A 20,369-nucleotide genomic window follows, 5' to 3' on the forward strand; every position below is an offset into this window, starting at 1 on the left:
CATCGATCACAGCTTCAATTCTGCTTCGGAACCTCGAACAAGCTGATGCTACAGTCTCCCTGGGAAGGGCCGCAAAAACTGTTTTAATTTTATCCATTAACTGGGCTTTTGTATTACTGGAAGTGCGATTGGTGTCTTTTTCAACTGCGCCCCATACAAAATAATCCATGGGGTTAAGGTCTGGGGAGTTTGGAGGCCAAACATTTGGACTGGTGAAGTCGTAGAAATTTTCAGACAACCATTTTTGACTTTTCCCAGAGGTGTGGCAAGGGGCCGAATCCTGCTGCCATACATACGGCCTACCATTGGCTACCCTTGTTATCCAGGGCTTGACTACAGTTAGCAACTCCACGAACAAAGCCCGAATTCCAATGCCAGGGTTCTTCAACACCTGTTCCTGCAGATTTGCGAGGAATTCTGCTATACGAACGCAATCAGATCGTCTGCTAGGGATCTTTCTTCTTGCTCCATCCTCGTAGTCACCATTGCAAGTCTCTAGTTCATTCCTGATTGTTTTTACTGTATTCAGGGAGCATTGGGCAGCAGTCGTAATATCCTTATTTTGATGGCGGGCACGAATCATCATGATACAAGTTATTCTCTTCCATGATTCAGGTGGGTTCCAGCTATCCATCCTTTCTGACATCTTGTATATGAATGAAGAAGGGTCCAAACTTTTAAATGAAGAGAAGTGTGTGTTAATACATGTAACTTAAGTAAAAATATAATTAATTATAAATATGTCAAATTTATCCCGAACACCCTGTATATATATATATACATACATACATACATACATACATACATACATACACACACACACACACACACACACACACACACCTAAAGATGACTTCAACAAGGAGAATATATATATATGAAGGGGAGGGTCTGGAAAGTTCTGATAAACATAATTAACACCTAGAACAAAAAATGATGTTAAAGCAATTGATATAACCACAAAAAAGAACATACTAGTAGCAGAGTTATGAAGGTAACTTATGTTCTATATCCTTGTATGTTCTTTCTTGTGGTTACATCAGTTGCTTTAACATCATTTTTGTTAAAGGTGTTATCAGAACTTTCCAGCCCCCCCGTACATATACTCCTAAAGATGACTTCAACAGGGAGGCTATAATTTTCTTTAATTTTTAATTTTAATCTTTAATTTTTTCATTAATTTTCTTTTCTTCTCTAGACAATAGTTTAATCTGCTAGTCTTTTTACAATAGATCTTGTTCCTCAATCTTCTCTGACGTCAGTCATCTGCTCTCCAAACCCCAAAATCTGGACTCACTGTTAATCCCACAGTACTAACGCACTATAGGTTGATTAACCAACCTCTCATGTATAGGCTCAACAAAGTAGATACTCTCAAGACATAAAAAAAAAAAGGAATGACATTGTATCTAGAAACACATATTGCATTGTATCTAGAAACACATATTGCATTTATTGACTTTGAAAAAGCATTTGACAAAGTTAAAAGAAACATATTATTTAACATATTAAAAGAAAGACAAATACCAAATAATATCCTAAAAGCTGTCACAAGTATATATGAAAATAATCAAATACAAATAAGATTAAATCATGAGAGCTATCATATACAAGAGAGATAAACCAAGGGGTCCGACAGGGATGTCCCCTCTCAGCAACTCTTTTTAATATCTACTTAAATGAAATAATAATAAAATGGAGTAAAAATTTACATCAAGGAATTAAACTTTCACCTACAGTTAACTTAAACACTCTCCTCTTTGCAGACGACCAAATAATAATTACAAATTCTGAAGATAACTTACAGAAAGCTATTTTAAATCTAAATGAGATATTCAAAGATTATGGTATGATAATATCAATGGAAAAATCAAAAACTATGGCCTTTAAAGGACAAGATCCAGCAAGAACTAAAATAGTATTAGATAACAAGATCTTAGAACAGGTGAATTCATTTAACTACCTAGGATGTATGATCACTTATGAAAATGAAAAAGATATAAACATAAAAATTGCAAAATATTTAAAAATAACAGGAGTAATTAACTCTATATTTAAACCAAACCTAGTTCAAAAACAAACCAGGCTAAAAGTATACAATACATTAGCCCTACCGGTCTTAATGTATGGAAGCGAAATCTGCACAATAAAACAAAAAGACAAACAAAGATTAACAACAGCAGAAATGAAGTTTATGAGAAAAACTGCAAAGTATACCCTATTTGATCACAAAAGAAACGAAGATATTATGAAAGAATTAAACCAAGAACCAGTAACTGAAAAAATTAAAAAATATAAACATAGATGGATGGAACACGTTCAAAGAATGAAAACAGAAAGATTACCAAAACAAGCCATTAGGAAAAAGAAAACCAGGACGTCCTCTTAAACGATTCAACGATGACTTCTAAGGCCGGAACAGGCCATACTAGGCCTAAATCCTTGATACGTATGATGATGATGACACTGTATCTATTAGTTAGCATTCTTATCTTTTTTTCTATAATCCTCTTCATTTCTTAACTATATCTATCATGTGGCTCCTCTGCTTCAAACTTTTGCCTATCTAACACATCTAGATCCTTTGTTCTTTTCACATTTTGCAGTTATTCATCAACTGTTCAAAGCTCCATACGTAGACATAATAAAGTCATTGTGGACAAAACAATCACATTTGGTTTTGTCCACAATGCAAATCATCTTGAAGTGCCATTACATCACCCTTATCTCTAATTTCTCTAACCCGTTGTTTCTCAACTTCTCATCACCTGCAAACAGTTGCACATTTCCAAACATCCCATTTAACATATCACTAATATACATTATTCTTCTTTATTAATGATATCCATTGACACCTGTCTGACAACCTGCCACCTACTTCACTAACTATCCATTCAATTCCTCTCTCGATCTATAACAAGTTTATCATATGATACTGAAAAAACTGAGCATATGGATGCAGATCGCACTGCAGCTGATAGCTCTGTAGCAATGTCAGAAAAATAACAAAAGATATGCTCCCACAAACTTAACTAATTTTTGCATTCCTTGCCCATGCCCAACTAAACTGATCACAGATAGAGGCAGAACAACAAATTCTGACCAACCCATTAATATGCACTGTAAAAAAATCTCAAACTAATAGCTTTTCTTTTAAAATGGATACAAGCATTTGTTTTTATTGATTATTGACACTGAGAGATGAATTATGAATCTTATTCAATAATTCTTCCTTTCATTAATAATAAATACTTATATACGAGGATGGTCTGAAAAGTTCTCGGCCTAACAATGAAAAAACGAATTCATAATTTTAAAATTATTTTTATTTTTCAACATTATCGCCTTTAAGACTAATACATTTATTCCAGCAATGTGCTGGCATCATTAGTGGTTCTCAGTAAGATCAGCAAAATACCCCTATACAGCTACAATCACCTCTTGATTTGAGAAAAAAAAAAAAAAATGCTGACCAGCAAGGAATAGTTTTAGTTTTGGGAAGAGATAGAAATCAGATGGAGACAAATCTGGGGAATAGGGTGGATGTTCCAACAATTCATACTGCAGATCCCTTAATTTTCCTATTGCCAAAACACCTTTGTGGGCAGATGCATTGTCCTAATGAAAGATGATTTTTTTTCTTCTGCAAACTGGGTCTTTTCTCACAAATTTTTCCGTCTAGTCTGGTTAAAAGATCAAAATAATATTCCATGGTTATTGTTTCACCCTTTTCAAGATAATTAATAAACAAAATGCATTTAGCATACCAAAACAGCAATGCCATGACCTTTCCTACTGATGGAACTGACTTTGTCTTCTTTGGCACTGAACAACCGGCTTCTGTCCACTGTTTTGACTGCTGTTTGGATTTTGGTGTGTAATAGTGAATCCAGGTCTCATCTATAGTAATAAATCAACGCAAAAAATCAGTTTTATTCTTGTTAAAATGCTCCAAGCACTGTAGAGATTTTCATGCGAGTGCATTTTTGATCTATTGTGAGCAAGCGCAGCACTCATCTTGTGCAAAGCTTTTTCATTTGCAATCCTTCATGCAAAATATATCCTACACGTTCTTTTGAAATGCTCATAGTCTCAGCAATTTCACACACTTTGACTCGTCGGTCACCCAATACCATATCATGCACTTGATCAATGATTTCTGGTGTTGTTACACTTTTTGGGCGTCCTTCACGTGGATCATCTTCAAGGCTGGTATGGCCGTGTTTAAACTCGACAGCACATTTCTTAATTGTTGAAAACAAAGGAGAAGAATGCCCATAAACTTTTATGAACTTCGAACAAATTTCTTTTGGCGTTAAACCTTTTACAAAGAATTTTATAACCGCATGATACTCAATTTTATCCATTTCAAGGGATACAGACAACACTTTTGCTTCAGACAGCTGTATAAAACAAACTACTTGATAGAATGACTTAAAATTTCACATGGATGCTTATGACAGATGTAACAACTTAGAAAAAAAAAAATCTTGCCGATATTATTGCCATCTATGATCAAGGCCGAGAACTTTTCAGACCACCCTCGTATATATAATCTGTTCAAGCTGCACAAAATGAAAATGTCTTTAAAAAAATAATGTAAGAATTCCAAATATAACTAACCTTATTAGAAGTGGCCTCTGAATTGCTGGTTGTATTTCTAATTCTTTTTTATCCTCCTCCAATATTTCATCTTCAGCAACTGGAGCAATTCCAGGACTGTAAGAAACAATGTAAAAATAACTATGCAAAATGACTATATAAAGAAAAATGCCAAAAATGTCAGCAAAGAATGTTAAAAGCCCCAAACTGCTGAATTTCACTCAGGCCAAAGTACTTTCAACTAGGATACAGATTAAATTTCAGGGAAAAAAAAAAAAAAGTGAATTAAGCTCTAATAACTAAGAACAGAGAAGAAATCACAGATATAATTCTTAAATAACAATAAAGATTGTTTGGATATCTCCAGAGAAAGCCTTGCAGAGATCATCAAGCATAGCTTGAATGAAATTCTTGGAGAAAGACATTCAAGATTAAGAGGCAGACCAAAAAAGAACTAGGATATAGTCTTTGAAGAAAAGGTGACAATTATTGAGCTTCAGAAAGATGACAAATGGCCATAGATAGATGGCAAAGAATTTTTCATAAGGGGACTCTACCTATCATCTGATGGCTGAGAAAGAAGATAATAAAGAGAGGAAAACTATCCAATATCTTTATATTTCCTTGAAACACTGGAACAGTAACATTGTCCAAGTTTTTTTTTTTTTTTTTTTTTTTTTTTTTTTTTTTTTTTTTTTACAAAGGTCACGCTAAAGTTGAACAAAACAAGAGGAATTTACCAAAGAGCCAGCAAGCTGCTTCTAAGCAAAAGGATTTGGCACATGAGGTTTGAAAATAAATCCTTTCACGTTTACTTGATACCTTTTCTAATGCATTTCATCAGAAAAGTAGGATTACAGAGACTTCACTTGACTAGTGAATTAAAATATTCAATAGCCTAATTAAAGAAAAAATACAGAAAAGGTAATTCAGAAATATCAGTTAAATAATACAGAATATCAAAGTGTATTAAAAGAAGATCTTAACTACACACTTATTTCCAAATATATAGACCAAACACACACCAATATAGCCATCACTGAAAAGGCAAGTAAATCACTACTGTGCCACCATGAGAATGAAACTTGATTAAGAACTGTGATCCTGCCAAACCACTGAAGAAAAACCTAACTCCTTAGTACAATAATATTTGGTTTACAGATCAAGTATCGATAAAATTTATTAACTCTACCAACTAGTTTCGCCACACTTTAACTGTTGGCATCTTCAGGGCACTAACATATAGGCCTTTAAACAATCTCACAATTATGAGTAACTGTAAAACTGACAAGAATAATTACAAATAAAATAGTATCGAAAGTAAGCGAAACACGTATCGCATGTACAAGATTAGCTAGCTGTTGCTAAGGAACTGTTAATAATTGGTGGATTTTTATATAGACAGAGTATATTCATAGATATTATATCTTAATATTTTTAATCCTACCATAGAGATGATCTCTGTTTCTAACAATTATTTTTTTTTTATTCCGAGAGTACCTATATGTTATTATATGCACAAGGGTTCACTCCAATTGGTGCAATGATCTTAACTCTTTCTTTCAGAATCCAAATAATCACTGACTCAAGACCAAAATACAAAATAAACACATTTAATAAAACAAAAACAATATATATACACTTCAAACAACTTTAATAACTAACTACAATTTAATTGGATCCAAGGCCTTTTAAAAAATAAACTTACACTTAAGACTAGACCCGGGGTCGGCAACCTTTTGAGTCGGAAGAGTCAAAAATTACAATTTACAAAATTTCAAAGTTTTTAAAGAGCCACAAAATTTTAAAAAGTTTTTAAAGAGCCACAAGATCTTATTGTCTTCAAGGCATTTTTGCACGGCATTCGCTATATCTTCCCCTCTAGTTTGTTAGATACTACAAATATTAGATACTTAGTTTACGAGTAAAGGTGTTATGCCCAGCTATGCCGAAATCAATGAAAATTGCCAAACATAAACTTCCGAGAGCTTCCGACGGACTGACGACAGTGACGATGCGTGTCACGGGGGAGGGGTGCGGTGAAAAGCGAGTACAAGTGGCTGAGAGATAGAATCGGTGCCTAATTCTCGTTAATCGATTCAGAACGATTTTTAAATTTTTTTTTTTTGATAAAATAAATAATATTTGCGTATGGAACTAAAGAGCTGCAGCTTCACATCCAAAGAGCCGCAGGTTGCCGACCCCTGGACTAGACTAAACACTTTGTTTGCACAATCACAAAATTTCATAGCCAGTTTCTTTCTCTGTCAAGGCCCTTTTCAATAAATATATGACTCTATTCTTCATTTTTACAGAATCCTTTCTCATCACTTATGTAGCACACAAGAATTCTTCCTAACTCAATTCTGTCTCTTTTTAGTAGAAATAATAGTTAGATCCGGCGTCCTTAATCTTCCTAATCAGAGTTTTCTCAAACATTCCTTTAGAACGTAGATAGAAATTTCTTCTTTTATTCACTAATGCTTATTGACAGTCTTAACTCTTCCACTTTAAAAAAACTTACAGTTCTACGATTCCCTTTTCGGAATCTACTATTAATCCTTCAATTAGCGTTTCCTCCAATATTCCGTTTAAAACGCATTTATAGCAATATTTCCCTTTTATTTATCCACATACTTATTCCACATTAAAACTTAATAATTCCACGATTCCTTTTTCGGAATATACTATTAATTTTCCTCCAACTGTCACTTAAAAAACTTAAGTTCCTTCCGAACCTAAAAATCTACCCGCCTGTGTTCTAAATTCCTTCCAAACGCTCTCTTGTTTACAGGCGTTACTCAGATACTGAACTTTCTTGTCAGCTGTCAATCATTCATCAAACTTCTCCGCGAGCATGTGCACTCCGTGGCAAGTGAGAAACTAAGTACTGTATAATGGCTGACATGTTGTCTCCGTTAGCGACAAGAGAATGTCCTCATAAAACACAAAACTTAATATTTCAAACCATAATAAATTTGTTTAAAGTAACATGACTATTGATAATTTTAAATTACAATCAAATTCTTTTAAGTAATACAAAGATCAAATCTAGTAAGTACATCAATTTTTTAACTCCTTTATATATCATTTTTAACAAAACAATTTCCATAACGGGCACATCGCAAGTGCCGACAATGCGTGTTATGAAAACAAAACTAATAAACATACTAACATAAACCATTCGTAAAAATATTCAGAATTTTAATTATAATTATTTTTACAGAACTTCCTGTAGTTTGTATTTAAGTTCATTTCTTGTATTTTTAGAGAACTAATGAGGGTTTTCCATATTTCTGGGAGTATTAAACCTTGATTTCTATTAAGGTTAATGGTAGAACAAGCGACTGTGGCTGCTTCTTTGAAAATTCTTGAATGGTAGTTTTCCTCTATGTAAGGGGGAACAGCTTTTGTTCCACTCGATGACATAGTTGGTTGCAGAGAAATGAGACGATAGGCCAGAAATGTCCTGTCTGTTGTTTTTTTTTACATAGCCAATGTGTTCCTTTTGCCTGATTTCGAGGCTTCTTGAAGTCTGTCCGATGTAACTTGAGCCACATGAGCATGGAATATTATAAACACCAGCATGTTTATAGAAAGGATGGTTATCTTTTGGAGATTTTAGTAGTTTACGAATAGTTTCTATTGGTTTAAATGTTACTCCATTTTGTGTGGTTTGAGGAAGTTGGCAAGCTTGTTGGAGATGCCACTTATATATGGAATTGCAATAGTTTTTATATACTGAATATCTTCTTGTTCTCTTTGTGGTGGTTCAGAGAAAAGGATTTTATTGACTAGTCTTCTTGGATAGCCGTTCAAGTACAGAATGTTAGAAATTAATGTTAACTCATCTTGAAGGGTCTCGTTGTCTGTTGTGATGCTAATAGCTCTTTTTTTAAGATGTGTACAATGCTGAGTTTATGTGAGATGTGGTGAGAGGAGCTGAAATGTAGGTAGCGTCCTGTATTGGTCGGTTTCCTGTAAACTGATAGATTTATGCTGCCATCAATTTGTTTTTTGATTAAGATGTCTAAAAACGGTAGTTGTTTGTCTCTTTCAAGTTCCAGAGTAAATTTAATCAAATGATGGAAGGAGTTGATCTTTTTGAGAAAGTCATATAGGTCATCCTTGTTGTTGTTCCAAACGATGAAGATATCGTCCACATATCTAAACCAAATTTTAGGTTTGGGAATAATTTGGGTTAGGATTTTGTTTTTGAGGTCTTCCATAAAGAGGTCAGCACATGAAGGTGAAAGTGGGCTCCCCATCGCCAAGCCTGTTAATTGTTGATAGATCTTATTTTTCCAAGAAAAGTAGTTAGCATTGTACATATGTTAAAGAAAAGAGCTATTAGCATCACAACAGACAACGAGACCCTTCAAGATGAGTTAACATTAATTTCTAACATTCTGTACTTGAACGGCTATCCAAGAAGACTAGTCAATAAAATCCTTTTCTCTGAACCACCACAAAGAGAACAAGAAGATATTCAGTATATAAAAACTATTGCAATTCCATATATAAGTGGCATCTCCAACAAGCTCGCCAGCCTCCTCAAACCACACAAAATAAGAGTAACATTTAAACCAATAGAAACTATTCGTAAACTACTAAGATCTCCAAGAGATAACCATCCTTTCTATAAACATGTTGGTGTTTATAATATTCCATGCTCATGTAGCTCAAGTTACATCAGACAGACTTCAAGAAGCCTCGTAATCAGGCAAAAGGAACACATTGGCTATGTAAAAAACAACAGACAGGACATTTCTGGCCTATCGTCTCATTTCTCTACAACCAACTATGTCATCGAGTGGAACAAAAGCTGTTCCCCCTTACATAGAGGAAAACTACCATTCAAGAATTTTCAAAGAAGCAGCCACAGTCGCTTGTTCTACCATTAACCTTAATAGAAATCAAGGTTTAATACTCCCAGAAATATGGAAAACCCTCATTAGTTCTCTAAAAATACAAGAAATGAACTTCAATACAAACTACAGGAAGTTCCTTAGCAACAGCTAGCTAATCTTGTACACTTGATACGTGTTTCACTCACATTCGATACTATTTTATTTGTAATTATTCTTGTCAGTTTTACAGTTACTCATAATTGTGAGATTGTTCAAAGCCTATATGTCAGTGCCCTGAAGATGCCAACAGTTAAAGTGTGGCGAAACTAGTTGGTAGAGTTAATAAATTTTATCAATACTTGATCTGTAAACCAAATATTATTGTACTAATTCATATGATCAAGAAAATAAACTTTCATTATAAATAAAACCTAACTCCTGTTCTGCCTTTCTCAGGGGGTAAAAATCCCCCCCCACACACACACACACATGCACACACAAAATATTAAAAGCTAGTAAAGAAAAGAAAAATGTCAAAGTATAATGTTTGAGAGGTGTAAAGAGAGGAGGTGAGCCTGACTGAGTGATCATGAGGTATATGGAGAACTAAGTAAACTTGATGTTAATAAAGCTGTGGGGTCTTGATGGTATATTACTCTGTGTTTTGAGAGAAAATGCCAGGGAAATAATATCTACCTTGGCATACTTGTTTAATATGAGTCTTACATTGGGTCAAGTTTTCCAAAGGAGTGGAAGGAAGGCAAGACTGTATCGCTTCATAAGGGAGGTGGCAGAACTCGAGCCTCAAATTATAGGCCAATCTGTGTCAGATGTTGTGGACAGGTTAGTGTGAACCAGGATCCAGACTGGATTGACAACAGTGATATTCTCTTTGATGGACAGCACAAATAAGATAAAGGAAGGTCATGTTTTAAATAATCTACTTACTTATTACAATAAGACAGGTGCATTAGACAAGAGAGATGGATACACAGTAGTACCTAGATTTTGCAAAAGTTTTTGATAGATTGTCACATGGTAAGCTGATAGTTACATTACACCACAAGGGGGAAATTGTTTCTCAATCATTTTTTCATAATTTAGTTAAAATTAAGAAGTTAATTCATTGTAGTTTTTGTTTTATACAGGTGTGTGTGAGGATAATAATACGAATCAGATAACATTCTAGACAGTCTTATGCAACAGCAGAATGCAAAAGCTATGAACATCACTAATAACGAAAAAAGCCATAAAGATCAGTTTCTTAGTGCATTTCATGGACTTTTGCTTTTTTGAAATGGCCTTTCAAGAAGTCACCCTAACATCAACTGCTCTGTGGCATTATGAAGAGCGCATTTCACAATCTGACATTATAGTATATCAATAACATTTAAAAACCAAGTTACTATATGAAACTTGAAAAAAAAAATGGCAAACTACAATATTTAGATATTCAGATCAGAATATCAGCAAATGGTAACTTTTACATTAACACATTTCAGGAGACCAATTATGTGTGCATGATGATATCTGCATACTACTGATGATCGTAAAAAAAATTACAACATGATGCCCCTAGTTCTATCTTATTAGAACATAAAAATAAACAAAAAGTAGAACTAAATTATCTTCTATGATAACTATTAATAAATGTCTACCAAAATAACTCACAAGAATATGGTTTAAAAACCACTCCAAACCAGAATGGCATTTATAATAAGGAGTTGATCTAATCCAATACTCGATTGTAATCTCTAATCTTGTTGCCAAAATGCTTTCAGAAACAATCCATTAAGTCACCTTTCAGTCAGTCATGACACTAGTGGCATCAGCAAGATCTACAAAAGATAAGTCCTATAGAAAAATATCCATTTATACACAAAATATGTTGCAGCTTACAAGAAAGCCTGCGTGGAAAAAACTGACTGATTCAGAAAAATTCTCATGAAAAATACACTGCACCACACCAGTACATTAACAGAATAAGACTTGTGTCCATAGCAAGCCAATGAAATGGACTTGATAAATATCTGCATTTCATTTAGAATAGATTTTTATTCAGCCTGTTCCCAGAAAAGGGAGATAAAAGCTAACCCAAAATATTGCCCTACTGCTCTGATCTCACAAATAATGAAAAAAAAAAGTCATCAACAGCCAACTGCACCACTACCTCGAGTATCATAAGTTACTTAGTGATCGGCAATATGGATACCACCATTCTCATTCCACAGCAGATCTCCTTGCCAACCTTACCAACCCTTGGCACACAGCCTATGGAAAAGTTGGAAGAAACTCAAGTGGTCACTCTTGATATTTCCAAGGCATTTGACTGAGTCTGGCATCATAGCCTTCTTACCAAGCTACCATCTTATGATAAATTCTCCTTCTTCCCTTTGTAAATGGATTGCCAGCTTCCTCTCCAGTCATGCACTACAGATCATAGTGGATGGATTCATTTCAGACTTTTCAATCAATGCTGGTGTACTCCTAGACTCAGTATCCTCACTTATATTCTTCCTCCTATACATCAATGATGTTGTTTCCCTAACATCCAATCCTACACATTGTTTTGCTGATGACAATTTTCTCCACTCCTCTTTTTCATTTTCAAAACTTTGTAGTTCTCAGGTAACTGATGCTTCAAGATCTTCTTTAACCAATGTCTTAAACAGTGATCTCCTTGACATTTCTAAGTAGGGATGAGGACAACCTGGTGAACTTTAATGCCCCAAACACATCCTATCTCATTTCCAGAAAAAAGACCATATCTCCCTCTCACTCTTGACAATATTCTTCTTGTCAACCAGGACTAGTTCTCTCTTCTAGGGTTAACTCTCACTCTTCCTTGCTTTTGATAATATTCTGTGTATGGTGGTATAAAAGTCTCACAGTGGCTGCACTGCATAGTTCAGAAGGCCTGGACAGAGGGACGAATTCCCGATGATTGGAGTAGAGCTCTCATAGTACCCATATATAAAAAGGGAAATAAAACTGAATGTGAGAGAGGTATTTCCCTACTGAGTGTTCCTGGTAAGATTTATGCAAGTATACTTGAGAAACGGTTGAAAAGAATTGTGGAAGAAAAGCTTGGTAAAGAACAAGCTGGATTTAGGCCAAATAGAGGCTGTCAGGATCAGATCTTCACTTTACGACAAATAGTTGAGAAATCATGGGAATATAACAAAGATCTGTATTAAGTTTTGTCGATTTGGAAAAGGCACATGACAAGGTGCTAAGAGAGAAGTTATTCAATAAGCTACAGTTATATGGTGTTAATGGGACATTATATCAAGCAATGCTTAGTCTTTATTTGAGTTGTAAGTCAGCAGTTAGAATTGAAGGAAGTACAGGAAGATGGTTTAATGTTAAATCTGGTATGAGACAAGGATATACATTATCCCCTCTGTTATTCATTATCTATATGGAATCACATTATGAAGGAAAGTGGTATTAAACATGATATCAAAATTGGAGATGTTAATATCAGCTCTTTGCTTTATGCAGACGATGTTATACTTTTAAATAAACCTGCTAAAAGTCTGCGAGATTCCCTGACTAAATTGAATAACTGTTGTAATAGATATGGTATGAAGGTCAGCAATAAAAAGACAAAGACAATGAAAATAGGTAAAAATGTCAACTGCATTGTGAATGGAGAACCTGTGGAACAAGTAAAATTTCAGCTACTTAGGTATGATTTTTAGTGAAGATGGTAAATTAAATATAGAAATAAGAATCAACAAAGCTGGTATGGTAGGAAGTCAATTGAATAAATTCATATGGAATAAAAGAGAAATTAGTCGGAACACTAAATTAGCTGTATACAAGACAGTGTTCAAACCAGTTTTAACTTATGGATCTGAGAGCTGGATCAGAAGTAAAAACCTTGACCAAAGACTAGAGACCGCAGATATGAGAAGTGTGAACAGATGACATCAATGGCAATATCATATTAAAAATGAAGATATTAGGAAAGAACTTGACATTGTCAGCATCCAGGAATGTGTTAGCAGAGCTAATCTCAGGTGCAATGGTCTGGAATGCTCTATACCATATAAGTCTTGCTAACCAAATATTATATAAATAGGAGCTAAACGAACCATATACTAATTAGAATAAGTGAGATTCATTATACATTGAACAAGTATAACTAAAAATGTTCTTGAATTAAGAAAACTTGTCTTTGAATCTTTTATAACAAGAAAAAACCAAGCTTCAACTATACTATTCTTGTAGATTGCGATGCTAATAGGAAATTGCATGAGGAGTGAAGAGAAGAGAGTTTGGTGGAATTATAATAGAAATAATTAACTATTTGAATTAACACTCAACCAAACAATAATAAAAAAAACAGTCTTCAATATGTTAATTTTATCCATGAATGACTAGAAACCTAAAACACATTAACATCAGTGGTGAGTTAAGAGTTAAATAACGTGGCAGCCATGCACTACACCAAACATGCTCCCCCCCACTCCCCCTGCAAGGGAAAAAACCTTCACTGACTTCCAATAAAAAGGATAGTAGTTAAATGTTTTCCATTGAAATTGCAGTTCACTTTTTTTTTATATTCCTATCTAATTTTTAGTTTGTCTGCTTCTATTGCTGATTTTCATACCTAACTTCTTACAACATTCAACTGAGTTAGAACCATGAAGCCATGAATTTATTTTAGAAGTAGAAATTCAATTCATCATCATCATACGTATCAAGGATTTAGGCCTGGCATGGCCTGTTCTGGCCTTAGAAGTCATCGTTGAATGTTTAAGAGGACGTCCTGGTCCTCTTAAACGATATAAATTCAATTATCTGCATAAAATGAATAGCCAAATTTAATATGTCTAATTTTCATACCACATTTAGCCACTTTCCACTATAATACAATCTGTATAGTAGAAGGAATGACATGCACTCTTGCCTTACATCTAATTTAAATCAAACAATCTTTCTGTACAGCCTTTCATCAGTAATGATTAAAGGCTGTACAGCCTTTAATCATTACTGATGAAACATTCAACTTAAGTACAGGCTATATGTTACTCTGAATAACATTCAATTTACAGCATAGCTTAGTGTTTTGAAGACTTCCATTTTATACTTTTCCAGATCTAAAAAACTTAAATTCAGATACCTGTTTATCTCTACAATGTTTCAACTATTGGTTTTAAAATAAATATCCAGTTCTAACAATCCCCATCTGGCTTAACCCAGCTTGTTCCTTCCCCAGGTTTCTCTTCAATAAATTTTCTTAGCCTCAAGTCAATCTACATAAATCTTTCTCGAAACATACAGAAGGGAAATCTCTCATTCAGGTTTATTTATTTTTAAGAATAAGTACTCAGAGCTCAGATCCAATCATCCTGAATTCAACTTTCTGACTAGACATTCTCAATTATGCAGGTGCAGTAATATAAAACTTTTGTACTTCCATCTTTGAGCATATCTAATCAAATGTTACTACTCAAGACATTGTCACCATCACATTCCTCTATACCTTACATCATAGGTGGCCAACAGCAGGCTCGCGGGCCGTAACGTGATTTTGTGCGGCCCGCAGCAGGATAAAAACTATATTAAATTATATGTATTATCAATTTAGCTATTAGTTTCGACCGCAGATTTTCTTATTGATATACTAGTTATATTCATTATTTCTGCTGACGGAAACAATTTATATTCTCAACACAGAATCAAAGTTGCTTTAAAAAGATTACTCAATTTATAAAATCTGCTGCTTCTCTGTGCGAGTTGTAGTAGTGTTAGATTTCTATGCGCTCCAGAGTAATGCATCATTGAAAGTCACTTGCTCTGCTTACAGTGATCAGTTTCAGAGACTCAGTTTCACAGTTAACAGTGTTATTGTTCTTACTCGCCTTTCTAACAGACATCACACACCACATGAATGCACTCAACGTGAAGTCACAGGAACGTAACCAAACAATCTCAGATTTAGTTGGACACCTAGATGGGTTCATAAGTCGACTGAAGGTTTTTAAATTCACCCTAGAAGAGGAAACTTGATACATTTCCCTTCCTGCAGGGAGTTGATGGAGGAGAGCCATGACATTGACTTCAAGTTTTCTGTGACAATGTTAGACCAACTTTTGGAGCAATTCACTAAGCGATTTTCTGGCTTCAGTGACATGCAGCCACAACTGACATTAGTTAACAACCCAATGAAATTCAACATTTCAGAGCAGCATGACACCATTCAATTGGAGTTGTGTGACCTTCAAAGTGACCCCTTTTTCTAGTCAAGGGTGGAGATAGGCATTGACTTTTGGAAACTGGTAGCAAAGGAAAAATATCCTGCATTGCGTGATTTCAGTTTGAGAATTGCATCTATGTTTGGAAGCACATACATATGTGAATGCACTTTCTCAACTATGAGGGCAGTTAAATCGTCACAAAGAAGCTGACTGACTGATGACCACCTTTAGGATTTGTTACGAATATCATCATCAGCGGTGAAAATAGACTGACGAATTTGCTGCTGCACATGAACGCCCATAGTGTTCTCATTAAGTTGTGTTACATGCATAAAAACAGAAATATGTAATAAAATTTAATTTAACAACTTATATTTAAATCAATCAAGTATTTTATATTGTTCTCCCAGTAGTAAAATGATTTAACAAATATACTAATTCAATACATATAACTATTGCCTTGAAAAAATGCAGAATTTATTTTTATTTAAGTTCTGTCTAAAAGTGTGTGGCCTGTGACTCTACCACTCATCATATATTGGCCCTCATATAGAATGAAGTTGGCCACGCCTGCCTTACATGATTAAGTTCACATTATTGATAAGAAATATCAAATTATTGATATTTCTTATCAATAATTTTCACTGCAGATTAGGAAATAAAAATTATACACTGGTTTCCTTAAATTAAGGAACAAAGAGAAAAATCATGATAATTCAAAATCTGTATGATGAATTTTTATACAATTCAGTGAACATCAGCATGATATGAGATGTGAAAGAAATGCCCATAGGAAATTGTTAATTCAGTAACAAATGGATACTTGACGACAATGATTCAAAAATAAGCGGTCAAAATTAGTTCAGAGTGCCTCAATAAGGAATGTGGTTTTCCTCCACCCTCTTGTAGCAACAATACATTATTCACAACAATGTTTCATACTGTTTATAATTATGCACAGGAGCTCAGATGGTAATAGCTATGCTGCTGCTGAAACTCTCTCCAAACTCCCTGAAGGTTTTAGGGAAGGGAGTTCTTTTGCTTAAGAGTATTCCAAACATGCTAAATAGGATCAAAATCAGGAGACCTGGCTGGCCAATCCATACATAAGATAGTCTCTTCTTGAAGATATTGGTACACAAGACTTTCCTTAATGAGGACAAGCATTATTATCTTTAGGATAAATGTCTCCCCCATTGCACCTATATATCTATATAGACCTTGACTCTATAAGTTACAGCATTAGGAAGCATTTACAGGTCTGCATTCACCCAACAAGATGTATCCCCAAACCATCACAATATTTCCACTGCAAGTGACACTTTCATCGATATTAGAGGGATAGATGATCAAGTGTCCCTGGTTCTCTTTAAATCAGAACTCGTCTGTAAACAATGCCAATCCCATTAGTTTGGGGTCCAGTTGACATGGAGCATGGTCTATTTCAAATGTTCTCTCCTGTGGCATGGGAATAAGAACATGCAGACTACCAGCGACTAGCATAAAAACATCATGAGCCCTTTGTGCACAGTGAAAACCGATACTAACATTTGTGTAGCTGATGTGAAATCAGATCAGAGATAATAAATTTAAGTTTAATCATTTATCCAAGTGTAAGCAAACAAAGTTTGCACCTGAGTATCTTCAGGACTGAGGCAACTCATGGTAAAGGTGGACCAAGCTCTCTCATCATTCCTTGTCTTAGTATCTCCCATAATGCAAAGCACATCTCCTTGCAGAAATGTATAACGCTGTGCATTAAGGGAAGGGCCACTATCCAGACTGGTTTCGGCCTTTATTGAGGTCTCGTCAGTGGGAGCCAGACCCAAGGTGGAAGCAATGGAGAAGTCATATTTACTTATACGAGTTGCCAAAAGGAGTCTCACCTTATTATTAAATTACTCTGGATTTAGAGAAAGATGTTGTAAGTTTTTTCTCACTTGGTTAGACTATAATAAATTTAGTTTAATCCTTTATCCCAAGTGTAAGCAAACGAAGTTTGCGCCTGAAGTATCTTCAGGACTGAGGCAACTAGTGGTAAAGGTGGACCAAGCTCTCTCTCATCATTCCTTGTCTTAGTATCTCCCATAATGCAAAGCACATTTTGCAGATGGACATCCACCTTGGTATCACCACCTCTGGGTCTGGCTGCCACTAACGAGACCTCAATAAAGGTCAAAACCGGTCTGGGTAGTGGCCCTTCCCTTAATGCATAGTGTTATACATTTCTGCAAGGAGATTTGCTTTGCATTATGGGAGATACTAAGACAAGGAGTGATGGCAGCTTGGTCCACCTTTATCATGAGTTGCCTCAGTCCTGAAGACACTTTAGATGCAAACTTTGTTTGCTTACACTTGGATAAAGGATTGAACTAAATTTATTATAGTCTAACCAAGTGGAAAAAACTTCCAACATCAGATCAGAATTGATTTGGGGTTCTCTCCTGTTTCGATGAGCAGATAGATAATCGGAAATATCGGTCACCCACTGCAGTTGCAGCCTATGGCCTTCCTTCACCATATCTCAGGGATGCTGCTTGTGATGGTTGCAATTGATTCCACAGTCTGTGAACCACGAAATGACTCATGTACAACCATCTGGTTGCATCTGCTTAAATTTGCAAGCCTTTAGTCTGACTGATGGCTTGCCACCTGAATTCATTAGTTAAATGATGTCTTGCAGCCATATTCAAGAATTCTGCTATTGTGAAATGTCTTCTCACTCCAGACATGAAATGGGAAACCACTCCAAAATGCATGCTTTTATGCTATGGCTCATTTGCATATGCCATTGACAGCACCACTCATTTGTATATGATAACCAAACTCAGCATCACTTTTTACATCATGTACATGACTTTCATATGCCTCTCCCTCCCCGAGTTATCTCAATTTTTCTCTTTGTTCCTTAATTTTTGGAAATCAGTGCATTGATGGCCCAGAAGTGTTATAAATACATCCAGTTATTCCCAAAGAGGAAAATCGCTAGTGTGTCCCAAGGGTCTGTTTTTGAGGCCATTGTTGTTTAATTTGTATGCAAATGACATTAAGAAAGGGACTGAAATGTGATATACAGTTGTCTACTGCTGATGCAAAGCTGGGAAGAGCTATGAGGAGTAGAATGGATATTGTAGCTGAAGAAAAATAAGAACTTTTCATTTGCTTAAATTTTTCTTCAGCCAAACAGTAAAGAAAAGCCAACCTAACTGGCTGAGTGGGTAACACTTTCACTCTACCAACCAAGACGTCCTGGTTTGAATTCCACCACAGCATGGATATTTCTGAATATCTTTAGTAGTAAAGGAATTTCACTGCCTAGAATGAGATGACCACGTTGTTTATTAGTAGCTTGAAAAACTTTCATGTTTGGTCTCTAGAAAAGGGTTTCTGATTATCGAATTCTTAATCAACATGCATGGTAATGATGTACAATAGGTCACTCACTATTTATTTCTTCATGTGACATTATTTAGAACAGTGCATTCTTTTATGAAGATATAAAAGAAAAGAAAAGAGAGAAAAAAATCCCACACGGGAATTTGCAATGTTATTTTGTGAATGTTAATACAAGCATGCATTTCATCCTAGTAGACAAAGTTAATTTACTATCTTTTATCTCTCCTTCCTTTGGACATCCCCTTTTATAATAAAGAAATTGCATGTGTCAATGAGTCCATGTGTTATAAGTAATCAGAACAAGTCTCAGAATGGTAAAAGAAATTATCTCTCTTTCTTTAGCTCTCACCTTTAATAAATCTGCATCAGGTCCATGTTAAATTTAAATAATATAGTAACTGGGATAGATTATGCTTTGACATTGATTAAGTCTAATTATTTCTATAAAATTATACGTATTCTTAAAAGATAATAATAAAGATAATAAACTTACTGTATTACAAGAGATCTTTGAATAACAACATGACCTTCTTTCTTCTCATCAGCAACCAATACACTAGGGCTATAAAAAGGGTAACATGGATTAAAGCATAATCTTGAAAAAAAAAATTTAATAGTAATATAAAATGGCAACTCCAGTAAGTAAAGAACTTGTCAAGCAAGATTCACCCCCCCCCACACACACACCTCTCTTTAACCTTATTCATAAGCAATGCTCTAACCATTTCTACAGGCAATTTATTCCAATCATTTGCCAAAGAAATATACAGCCATCACACCCTTTCTAAACTGCACTTTTACTCAATTTCCAAGGATGATCCCATGTTCCCTTTCAACATAAATATAATGCAATACAATATAATTTGAGGAAGGAATAATGACAAGCAAGGTCATCTTGAAAATTACTATACTAAATATTTCAGTGAAGAACAAAAATTCATATTCGTTAATCAAATAAGAGCAATAAAAATATGGAAGGTGAAACAAGCAGTTTAATAATGTGGCTTATAATTAAATTTTAATAACAAATACACTATTTGAAACAGTTTAAGATAACATACCAGCCTTTTTCAAAATTTATCTGACAGACAATGCACTACAAACATGCAGAAACACATGTTTTTTAGTGACAAGTGCTCATTACCTTTTGCTCTATATCATGCACATCAACTACCATTTAACTTTATATATGAACACCACCTTATTAATTATTTCTTATTTACATACTTGAAAATTCATTTCTTTTTGTCTTTGGATTATTTAACATATAATTATTTTAGAAATTACTACTGGATGAATTTCAGTGGTTCTT

The 20,369-nt window shown here is 34.7% G+C and overlaps 1 protein-coding gene across 3 annotated transcripts in view; it reads right to left on the reverse strand.

The window, feature by feature from the left end:
• The window catches only part of LOC150108891 (uncharacterized), a 461,422-nt gene that overhangs the window by 291,903 nt on the left and 149,150 nt on the right, over window positions 1-20,369 (reverse strand). For all 3 annotated transcript variants that reach the window (XM_090410738.1, XM_090410720.1, XM_090410728.1), the window contains 2 exons: window positions 19,551-19,619; window positions 4,624-4,719 (listed from right to left, as the gene is read on the reverse strand). In XM_090410738.1, coding sequence (XP_090266864.1) covers window positions 4,624-4,719; window positions 19,551-19,619 — 165 coding nt within the window. The remainder of the gene's footprint in view (window positions 1-4,623; window positions 4,720-19,550; window positions 19,620-20,369) is intronic.

The sequence above is a fragment of the Typopeltis vanoorti genome, chromosome 2 (genome assembly GCF_054136105.1).
Source record: "Typopeltis vanoorti isolate ZY-2024b chromosome 2, IOZ_Tvanoo_1.0, whole genome shotgun sequence".
NCBI lineage: Eukaryota > Metazoa > Arthropoda > Arachnida > Uropygi > Thelyphonidae > Typopeltis > Typopeltis vanoorti.